Source organism: Capra hircus, chromosome 4 (assembly GCF_001704415.2).
Source record: "Capra hircus breed San Clemente chromosome 4, ASM170441v1, whole genome shotgun sequence".
NCBI classification, from domain to species: Eukaryota; Metazoa; Chordata; class Mammalia; order Artiodactyla; family Bovidae; genus Capra; species Capra hircus.
Window position 1 is genome coordinate 22586598 of NC_030811.1, and position 12159 is coordinate 22598756.

Here is a 12159-nt window from a genome sequence, read left to right on the forward strand (position 1 = left end):
AATAAATGGCAGCAATGTTACAAGGGATGGGAGGAAAGAATTAAGACTACTCTGTTATAACATACTTTTGTTAGTCCCAAATGTATGTTGCAAACTCTAGTGCAATCTCTAAAAAAGCAAAAAATAAATAAAACAAATATATACACTAAGGTGATACAGCAGAATTATACAAAAACACTCAAAACCAGACATCAGAAAAGCACAGTCCACTTTTTAAAAAATCATTAATTTTGATTTTGTTGAAACTAAAAATTTCTGTTCTATGATTTCTGTTCTATGAAAGGCTCTCACTGAAAGTTTTTGTAAACACCTGTCAACTAAAGACCACACACACACACACACACACACACACACACACACACACACTTCCCTGGTGGTTAAGTGGATCTGACTGCAATGCAGGAGATCCTGCCTGGAGAATCCCAAGTACAGAGGAGCCTGGTGGGCTACAGTCCATAGGGTCACAGAGTCGAACACAACTGATGTGACTAAGCCGCAGTCACTGCTTTAATAAATTCTTATTTATTAAATAAAAAATGAGATGATGCTAAACATCATATGTCATGAGGGAAATACAAATGAAAACAATGAGATCACCAGACATTGATAAGAATGTAATGTATCAAATCTGAAACACTGACACCACCATATGCTGGCGAGGATATGGAGCAGTGGGAACCCCCATTTCCTGTTGGTGGGAATGCAGGAGGGGACTGCTACTTTGGAACAGTCTTGCAATTTCTTACAAAACTAAACATACTCTTGTCATACAATCTAACAGCCACATTTTTCGGTATTTACCCAAATGAGCGGAAAAAAGAGCTATCAAGCCACAAAATGACAGAGAAGAACCTTAAGTGCATAGGGCTAAGCAAAAGAAGCGAATACGAAAAGGCTACATACTGTATGATTCCAACTATACGACATTCTGGAAAAGGCAAAACTACAGAGACAGAAAAGAAAACAGGGGTTGCCAGGGTTGGAGGAGAGAAGGGCTGGATGAACAGGAGGAGCATAGAGGATTTTTAGGGCAGAGAACCTATTATTCTTAGTGAAACTGAAATTTACTTTAACCAGTGAATGCATACAATCACTAGACATTTCTCAACTCTTAAAATGTACAAGACAAAGACTGAACCCCAATGTGAACTACAGACTTCAGTTGATAATATCAGCTTACCAGTTTTAACAAATGTAGCTCATTGATGCAAAGTATTAAAAGTAGAGGAAACTGGGGGTAAGGGGGGGTGAGGGGTCACATGGGAACTATGCATCTTCCACTCAATATTTTTAACAAACCTAAAACTGCTCCCTTATACAAATAAAAATCTATTAATTAAAAAAATACACATATATTCATATATATGTGTATTTTCTTGTATCATATATATGTTTTCTTATATCAATGTAACTAGCTGACAAGTTTTTCTGAGATAATGTGAAATAATAAGGAAGAAAACATAAATTGTTGTTGTTCAGTTGCTAAGTTGTGTCCAACTCTTTGCAACCCCACGAACTGTAGCACACCAGACTTAACTATAAGAACCTTTGTCAGCAAAGTGATGACTCTGCTTTTTAACACACTGTCTAGCTTTGTTATAGCTATTCTTCCAAAGAGCAAGCATCTTTTAATTTCTTGGCTGCAGTCACCATGTGCATTGATTTTGGAGCCCCAGAAAATGAAATCTGACAGTTTCCTCATTTTCCCCATCCCTTTGCCATGAAGTGATAGGACTGGATACCATGATCTTAGTTTTCTGAATGTTGAGTTTTAAGTCAGCTTTTTCATTCTCCTCTTTCACTTTCATCAAGAGGCATTATGTTAAATTATGGATGAACTTTCGAGTCTCATGATTTTGAGAAAGTTTTAAATGGCACTATAGCAATTTTTCATAATAAAATAGTAAAGATATGGCACCACAATATACAAATACAGTTAACTTCATGAAGAGTGAAGGTCTATTTATCTACAGTTGCAGCCCACATTCTGAGAAGGAGACAAGCTCACAGCTCTGTGATGAGTTAAAAGTAAAATACTGGTCACTACTTCTTTTATTCTTTTTCTGATCTTTGCTTCTTTCAAGTGCTTTTACTTTATTTTATTACTATTTATTCATTCACTTGGATAGGCAAAAAGACAATAAGAATAAATTTTATTTATTTTCATGTGACAAAATATTACCTCCACTTCTCCCCTACCTGACCACCAATTTACACAGCTCTAAAATGACACAGGGGAAAATATTTCACTGTGCCAGGCCAGCCAGATGAAATTCAAGAGCGTCAACAGATTAGGCCACATTTTCACTGCTAAAAAAAATTACTTAAATTGTACAAAGGAATATATTGTGTGATAAAGTTGAGAGACTTCACTTTTGTCAAAATATGTAGGGAACAATCAGAGATAAAGCACTGTATGCGCACAAATGTGGCAAGCACATCCGCATTTCCACAAGGTTCACCTAAGTTTTATGAACTAAGGAGCATGTTAAGAACAACCGCAACATGTAACATATACGTGCAAGGGCAAGGACTTTTTCAATGTTTTTACCTTATGAAATCTTCTTCCTCTTCCCTCTTTGACCTCAGCTGTTTGGGCTGAGCCATATTCATCCAGTTTGGTAGAGATTTCAAGAGCCTGCTGATATCATCGTCTTTTGCCCAAGATGCACTGATGACAAGCTTTTCTTCAGACTGGACGATACCCCTGAACACAACCAACAGAAAAGAGACACTTCAGGACGCTGCCTGGCTTCATGAGCATTTTCCATCTTTGTTGTTAGAAAAAGATGCCATGCTCATCTCTCTTATTAACCTAACCCATTATCCAGCTGGAGGCATGACATCCACTGATAGGTCACCTTTGTGGGAAACATCATTTCTAGATTCCATTCTTAGTTTCTTCATTGTTGAGTAACTGTGAAACTAATAATATTAATTAGCTCCCCTTATCCTAGTTAATCCCTAAGGATAAATAAAAGTGCATGGTAGGTCTTTTGGGGGTGGGGAGTGGGAAGGGATTCTTTCAAGAAAGATGTTGAACAAACAAAAAGTGGGTTAACCGTAAAGACACTGAAATTAAACAGCAACATGAATGATATCTGAAAGGTGATGGACGTGTTACAAAAGGTTGTTCTCTGGCCTCTTGGTTTAAACTACCAGTTAGCTCTACTTGAAGATGTTTTTTGAATCATGGACACCCCTGTATTCAAAGCAAATCCACCATCACAGAGAAACCTTCTGCCCTTGATGTCAGGCAGAAAAAGTCTTTGATTACTGTTCTCTCTAGTGGGCTCTGACAAGTGACCTGGAGTGACAGGCTTCAAGGCCTTTAATAGGGCCCATGGGTGAGCTATTAACACTGCTTTTAACAAAACATACCTGGAAAGTCATCGTGAACACTCAATTCCAACTTAATTAAAAAGCTTCTCTTTCTGTTCAACATTTCTGTCACTGTAACTAATTTCAATGGTCTAAAAATCCTCCTCAGCAATTCTAGGTGACAGAATGGCATTTATTTATGAAAGGACTGCTAATTAGCTGGCAAGCCCTCTGAAGCTAAGAAGTTCTCTCCTCCATCACAGGCAGGAATTTATGTTGGTATAATGGCTATACTGAAGAACATGATGTCCTTCTAAATAATACGATACATACACAGTGTATATGCTTGGATCTATGAGAAAACCTCCTTTACCCAACAGACAATATATGTAGACAGAAGCTGCTGACACCTAAAAACCTTGACTCATGACAACCTAACTTGAGGTAACAAAATTCTGTGTTGCAGGGAGCAATACTGCCCTGGTTCTCTGAAAATAAACTAGAATAAAGAAGAGAACCATAGTTGATTTCTAGAATTCTCACTCACCACAGCAAAAGGTTTCTAACAGTAACTGTGGTCAGCAATACAAAACTTAGATTACAGAATCTTCTTCCCTGAGACCTCTCAAATTACTCTGACTGGTCTCTTTGTTTGGTTTTTTGTTATTTTCATGCATCTTCCTGCAATCTACATGGATTGATCCCACAAGATAACTTTATACTTTTATACATGGGGTGGTGTATTCAGTCTTACAGAATACAAATCTATGCTACTGCATGTCAGAAGAATCCTCAACATTCTTTGGCATTCTTTTTACCTGTCTCGGATCAACTTCCTCTCGCCTTCCCTCTATGGCTATCTTTTAAACCTTTGTCTTTTATCTCCTCATTGTTTGACCCCCACATTCTTCCCATCTGTCAAAGAAAGGAGGGGACCGAAGTATATGCTTTCAAACAGCTCAACCCTTGTCCTCCATAGAAATATATCCAAATCCATTTCATCACCACTTACTCGCAATAATTCCTCCTAGGCTCTTGGGGCTCCTTTCTCTGCCCCTCCTTCCAATGACCCCTCCCTTTCCTGCGTATCTGGGGTCTCTCTCAATATATTCCTCAATCCCCTGTGTTTTATTTTTTAAATGAATGAATAACTGAATCTCTTTCCTGATGTAGTATTTCTCTCTAATAAAGCCTCTCTCCCTCCACATACACTGTTATCAAACGAATGTGGCCTTTACCCAGTCACTTCATTTTCTCACCTCTCATTTACCTTTTTTATTCCTGAAGTCTCCCTGTAGGATCTACTCTATGGTTTAACCCATCTGTTCCTTCTTGCAACTTTTTCAGTGATTTTTACTTCTAGATTTTCGGTTTAGCTCTTTTACGAACCCACTGGCTTCTTTCCTCTAAAATGTTCTGTACTTGTATCGTGGATTCTATCCTTCCTTTATTTCTCTGAATCATTTTTAAGCAGAGATTTTAAAGTTCTTATGTGGCTCTGTATTTTCAGGAAGTTCTCTGGGGTTTCTCTGGTGGCTCAGATGGTAAAGAATCTGCCTGCAGTGCGGGAGACCTGGGTTTGATCTCTGGGTCAGGAAGATCCCCTGGAGAAGGAGATGGCAACCTATTCTAGTATTCTTGTCTGGAGAATCCCATGGACAGAGGAGGAGCCTGGCTGGCTACTGTCCATGGAGTTGCAAAGAGTTGGTCATGACTGAGCCACTAACCCTTTCACTTTGGATTTCAAATGTCCTATTAGTTGCATTTTCCTTCTTTTTTCATGATGGTGGTTTGCCATTCAGGTCTGCAAGTTCTACCTCAGAGGGACTTGACCTTTGCACGAATCCCACATTTTGCCCTGTGCTTTGGAGATGTCACTATTAGATGAGCTGCATTCGCCTCTCCTGGATCCTATAAGTTTCACTACTTTCAAATAAGTTTTTAACTTTTTTTTTTCCTTCCTTATTCTGGCTTACAACTTTCTCCCCCTACATGAGTGGTATAAATTGAGGTCCTTACTTGCACACGTCACACGTGTAGGATTCTGATTTCTTTTAGAGGTCACTTTTTCCCTTGGACTGAAAGGAGATCAAACCAATCCATCCTAAAGGAAATAAGTCCTGAATACTCATTGGAAGGGCTGATGTTGATGCTGAAGTTCCAATGCTTTGGCCAGCTGATGTGAAGAACTAACTCATGAAAAGACCCTGATGCTGGGAAAGATTGAAGGCAAGAGGAGAAGGGGACGGCAGAGGATGTGATGGTTGGATGGAATCACTGGCTCAATGGACATGAGTCTGAGCAAGCTCCACGAGTTGGTGATGGACAGGGAGGCCTGGCATGCTGCAGTCCATGGGGTTGCAAAGAGTCAGACATAACTGAGTGACTGAACTGAACTGAACTGAGGGAAGCCTGGCATGCTACAGTCCAAGGGGTCGCAAAGAGTCAGACATGACTGAGCAACTGAACTGAACTTTTCTCCTGGGAGTAGGGTGGCTTATTCCCAAGCACAAAGTTTTCCTAGTCTCATATATGGGTGGAAAGACCCCATACATAACTCCTGCACAGATAAACTTCCAGGCCATGTAGGTGTTAATATGCTAGCCCCTATTGGGTCTTCACCTCTGCTACGATCTGAATGTTTGTGTCCCCCCCGGAATTCACATGTTGAAATCCTACCACCGCTGTCACAAGTATTAGGAGGTAACGCTTCTAGGAAGTGATTAGGTCATAAGGGTGCAGCCCTCATAAATGGGATTAGTGGCTTACGAAAGAGATCCCACAGAGTTCCCTAGCCCTTCCTCCAGGTGGTAATACAATAAACAGGCTGCAAACCAGAAGAGGGCCTCCCCTGATGCTTCCGGCACTTTGATCTTGAACTACAGTCTCCTGGACTGTGAGAAATAAATTTCTGTTGTTTATAATCCATCCAGTCTGCGGTATTTTATTATAGCAGCCCAAACAGACAAAGACTACCTCTGGATGTGGTCCTCATACATTGGTGGGACTCTCAACTGCAACATTTGTTTGTTGTGATGACTTTTAGTTTCTCTTTCATTTAAGGCATGTGGAGAATTCTTTCTTTTGAATTTGGCTACATATTTCAAATATATTTTTAAAGTCATGTATTTTTATCTTGACTTTCTATGTGTTGGAGTAGGAAAGGGGGTTTCCTAAATATACCCACTCCACACTTTTAAATAAAGTAAAAATTCAGTATTAAGTCAAAATTCAGTATTAAATCAATTGAAGTCAGGGTTCTAAAACTACTGTTTCCCCAGGAACTGTTCTACCAACCCATGGGCATGTTCTACCTTACACTATGATTATTGAGAAGCATCTGATACTTTTGACTATTCCTTTTTTAAAGTAATACTCCTTTGGTATCCATGTCATTATCTCTCCTAAGTTCATTCTTAGCCAAACCAAGGGCTCTTTTCCTCTGTCCCGACTTTAAATATTTGATTCCATAGCATTCTGGTTGTGCCATTTGGGCAATCTCATCTTCTTGCCAGACCCAACCCACCAGTATTCCGGGGACTCCCAAATTAATATTTTCAGGGCTGCCCTCTCTTCTAAGTCTCGGATCAGCATATACAAACGCTAACTGGAGAATTCTACTTAAAAGTCCTACAAGCAATTTAGATTAAACTGAGTCAAAAGAGCTCATTTATTATCCACCCTTCCCTGTCCCACTGAACATCTAGTATTCCCTACTTTGATTGACAGACCAACCATACGTCCTGCTATTTGAGTCAGAAACTTGCAGTCATCCTCATCACCCATAGACACCACATCCTGCTGATTTCATGTTCTTAGTATCTTACAATCCCATGGACAGAGGAGCCTGGTGGGCTGCAGTCCACGGGGTCGCGAAGAGTCGGACACGACTTCACTTTCACTTTTTACTTTCGTGTATTGGAGAAGGAAATGGCAACCCACTCCAGTGTTCTTGCCTGGAGAATCCCAGGGACGGGGGAGCCTGGTGGACTGCTGTCTATGGGGTCGCACAAAGTCGAACACGACTGAGGCGACTTAGCAGCAGCAGCAGCAGCAGCAGTATAAGTCTGTTGTTTCCTGACTAGATTCACTGCCCTTCACCTATATGCAGACCTTTATCACTTTCCACTTGGACTTGGCTGTGACCTTATAACTGGGTGTCTTGCCTGGAACTTCAAGACCATCAGTCCAATTCACCACTTTCATTGGAAGGGTCATTTCTTTAAAACTGTACAAATGCAATCCTGTTTTCTCCTTCTTAGAAGTCTTCACTGATTCCTAATTCTAATACCAAGTCCAAACTTAGCAAGTCATGAACATCTACCTTTTCAGCTTCATCTCCTACTACTGCTTTCCTCTTTTGTATATTTACTACTCCCAGTCACGGCTTCCCTGGTGGCTCAGATGGTAAAGAATCTCTGCAATGCAGGAGACCTGGGTTTGATCTCTGGGTCAGGAAGATCCCCTGCAGAAGGGAATGGCAACCCACACCAGTATTCTTGCCTGGAGAATCCCCATGGACAGAGTAGCCTGGTGGGCTACAGTCCATGGAGTTGCAAAGAGTCAGACATGACTGAGTGACTAACACACACACACACACACACACACACACACACACACACACACACACACACACACAGTCAAATCCCTGCCTGTGTTGGCTGAACATCCCATCCACAGTCAGAATTTGAATGTTTTCTGAATGCTTCCTGCTTATGTGTATCATCTCTGCCTAGAGAACTTTTTTCCATCTTACTTATTTGCCTCTACTGATCAAACATTACATCAGCTTTTCCCTTGAGACAATTGAGTCCTTTCATTTGTGCCTTATCACCCTTTACTGGGGCTTTCAATCTTGACTGCATCTGTGCATGTATGCTAAGTCACTTCAGTCATGCCCAACTCTTTGCAAACCTAATGACCATAACCGTCAGGCTCCTCTGTCCATACGATTTTCCAGGCAAGAATACTGGAGTGGGTTGCCATGCCCTCCTCCAGAAGACTTTCCCAACCCAGGAACTGAACCCTTGTCTCTTATGTTTCCTGCATTGGTAGGAGGGTTCTTTACCACTAGCACCATATGGGATGCCCTGGGGAGCTTTAAAAATATTACTAGATGTCTGGGCCACATCTAAAACCTAGTAAACCAGAATCTCTGGGGATGGCATGTGGGCATCAACATTTTAAAAAGTGTCCCAGGTGATTCTAGTGGGCATTCCAAGGTGAGAACCACTACCTCCCACATACCTCTGCTCTCACTGGTCCTACCACACTTCTTTACAGGCTAGTATCCCTTACTAGATGATGGCTTCTCTGAGGACAGAGTTGATTCCTCATTAGCTGTTGTGCACCCAGTGCCATGCACAATACCTGGTATTTGGAAAGTGTATAAGAACTGAACTGCACATAAAAATAAGCCCTCTTCAGTTTTAGGAAGCTTGGGTAACTGATTAAGTTAAAACCATGGTAGTGGTTTTCCTTTTCTCTTTCTCTGCACCAAATGACTCAGGTGAGCCATCAAACCATCTGGCATTTTGACCAAAGTATAGATCATTCTACTATGCTCTCACTATACCTCTGTGAATTCAACAAAAATTAGAATAATGAATAGGAGTGTATCCCCCTCTCGAAAGAAAAAATAAAAAGTCCAGCATTAAAAAGTCCTGACTCACAAGACAAACGAGCCAAGGAGTAATTACTGTCAAGCCTTCCCTTTCCACTCCACTTACTCCTACATGGCCTATTACAGGGAAGTTGCCTCAAAGCCTCACTTTCTCTGGGAGGACCTTGTTAACTGTGTCAGCCTACAGTATTTTCCCCTTTGGAAAGCAAATGAACAAAACCCCTTCTTTTCTACTTACAATTTATAACCTCATAGCTAGGACTTTGTCCTATACAATGGGTTGGTCAAATTATATGATCTGCATGTCAGATCTGCTTCACCTGCTAATTTCCTATGTGTTATAAAAGCTGTGAATAGTGCTGATATTTTCAATGCTTTCTTAAAATCTAAAGACAATGATTTTGTGACATATGGAAATTACATAAAGATTAAATTTCATAAGGTTTCAAATTTATTTAACCTTTATGTAATTCCTATGGAATCTAGAAAGATGATACTGATTAATTTATTTGCAGGCAGAAACAGACATAGAGAACAGACTTATGAATGCAGGGAGAGGGTAGGAAAGGGTGAGATGTATGGAGAGAGTCACATGGAAACTTACATTACCATATGTAAAATAGACAGGCCAGCGGGAATTTGCTGTATGATTCAGGGAACTCAAATAGCGGCTCTGTATCAACCTAGAGGGGTGGGATAGGAAGGGAGATGGGAGGGAAGGGATATATGCATACCTATGGCTGATTTATGTTGATGTTTGACAGAAAACAACAAAATTCTGTAAAGCAATTATCCTTCAATTAAAAAATAAATTTTTAAAAAAGTTAAATGTCAGTGTCCATATTTATTAAGAGCTATGGTTGAGTGGTTCAATTCCTCTCATGCCCACATTACAAATCAAAATTCTGTTCTACAGACTTAGAAGCCCACACCCAGCACAGTTTTTCAGCATGTAAATCTTTGAGCCCATCCATGATGGCCCCCATCTGTTCCCAGGTTCAGGGAAAAGGCTGGGTCTATAGGCATGAGATAGTACTATACATTTTCAAGATCTAGACTTTTTTATTTTAGCACTGGTTGGAATGAAAAAGTATCGCTTAGTGGGATACTATGTTAAAAGTACTCATACTATTTACTTATGTATTTTTTAAAGCCTGGTTTAATTCAATAGTACAGTATTATATTACTGTCTTCACTAATATTCACATATCCTGTCTTATTAAAAAACAGTAATCCAAATTAACAAGCATGCTAGCCACCTATATAATGCCCTCAGCCATAAATTATTAATTCATATTGTAATGAACATCAATCCCAAAAGCAATTCCAAATATCCTAATTTGAAATATTAGCATTGATTAGCAACATACGATTACCCTAAGGGTAATTTTTCATTCAAATGGCAAAGTTCCCATCTTGACCAACTACATTACTTTATAATTCTGTGATAATGGTACTATGTGGGTGACACAATTCTAGGACATATCCAAACAGCCTCCAAAGAGGAGAACTAAATTCACAACAATTACTCCACAAGAGGGATAGGGTTAATCACCACTACCAGAACTATAATCTACTGATTAATTCACAGCTCAATGGGCCACAGACAGAGCCATCTGTGTAGCTATTTGTACCTGTTCCCAGGAGGAAGAGGAAAAGAGGTATACCTCTTGGAACAGGCGAGGGGGCTGCCATGGGAAGAGTCCACCCTCTAGACACAGCTGAGTGAATTTCATTCAGAAAACATCTGCTGGTGTCGACTGGCTCCGACGTGCACTGCTTCCTCGCTGGAACAGTTGGGAAATACACGTGCGCCTGGTCCCCGGACACAGCTGGGGTGCTGAGTCTTTCATTAGGTAAACAAGCAGGGGCAGGTGGGGCTAATTGGATTCAACTGTTTGGTGACAGCCTGGGCAGGATGTTTGCTTTCCCAGACTGAATCTTTCAGACACTTTAAAAAAACACTAGGAGCCAAGCTAGAGAAATGAACCCCGTCAAGGCTGGCCCGAATGAAGCCACTACGGTGGATTTTCGACCATGAATGACTGGACCTGTAGCAGGTCAAACTGCAGAGTGACCTCCAGCAACTCGGCGATCGTGACAATGAACGCAGAATGCAGAGCTGGTACTACGCCACTGAGTTAAATCGAGCAAACACAAAAGCAGATGCAGAACCAAAGATTCTCTTCAGAAAAGATGGAGCAGAATTAATAGGAAAAGAGCAACATCAGGTTGTCTCTCATATCACACGCAATGCTGCTCAGAGAGCTTTATGATGGTGTGTATCTCCGCCTTGGAATTGTAACTCACGAAACATCTGATAACTCTAGAGGTGGGTGATGGGAAGGAAACAATCTTAAGAGGACCCAGGGGAAAAGACTTGAAGCTTCAGAGCTTACTGAAATTTTTTAGGGGATAATTTAATATCGACCTTTAAATAGATAAGCTCTCACATGAAGGGTCAACGACTGTTTGATATTTTAAAAACCAAGAAAAATAATTTTAACACAGTGGACCAAGAATACAAAATCTGCCTCAACTGTCAGGGCTCAGATTTTTTTTAATTATAAGCCAATTTAAAAATAAATATAAAAGTCTTTATAAAAAGATCTCAGACCAGGTAACTCCCAGTTTCCACCCTAAATGAACCTGTCTCTCTGATCTGAAACATTATTTGAGTTTCCCATTTCCTCTTCTTCGGGCTGTAGAGCCAGTCTTAGCTTCTCATGCACGTACAACCACTTGCTTACTTTGGGACCTTAGCCATGGTATGAACCTTTCTGAACCTCTGTTTCTTCATTTGTAAGGTTGGGAGAATCTAATCTTGAGAACTGCTGTGACTGACAAAATGAGTAGATAACTATGGAGCCCTTGCACAGTGACCATGTACCTTCGCAAGTGTGTATTTCCATTCTAGTCTGGGTCCTTATTACTTTGCTTCAAAGTGACTGCAACTGACTCCTCCTTCATCGTGAGTTAGGTGGGGGAAATTAAGACTGGCTGCTTGCTAGGGAACTCCTGGGACATCTGGTTAGAAGGGCAGTATCTGTACTTGACAGGAAGGCAGTTGATGGGCACAAGAATATTGGGCTTCCCAGGTGGCACTAGTGGTAAAGAACCCACCTGCCAACGCAGGAGACATAAGAGATGCATGTTTTATCCCTGGGTGGGGAAAATCCCCTGGAGAAGGGAATGGCAACCCACTCCAGTATTCC

At 40.7% G+C, this 12159-nt stretch overlaps 1 protein-coding gene across 1 annotated transcript in view; it reads right to left on the reverse strand.

Moving 5' to 3' along the window:
* The window catches only part of EXOC4 (exocyst complex component 4), an 816876-nt gene that overhangs the window by 155304 nt on the left and 649413 nt on the right, over positions 1-12159 (reverse strand). Inside the window, exon 13 of the mRNA XM_018046915.1 lies at positions 2552-2707. Within this exon, the coding sequence (XP_017902404.1) occupies positions 2552-2707 (156 nt within the window). The remainder of the gene's footprint in view (positions 1-2551; positions 2708-12159) is intronic.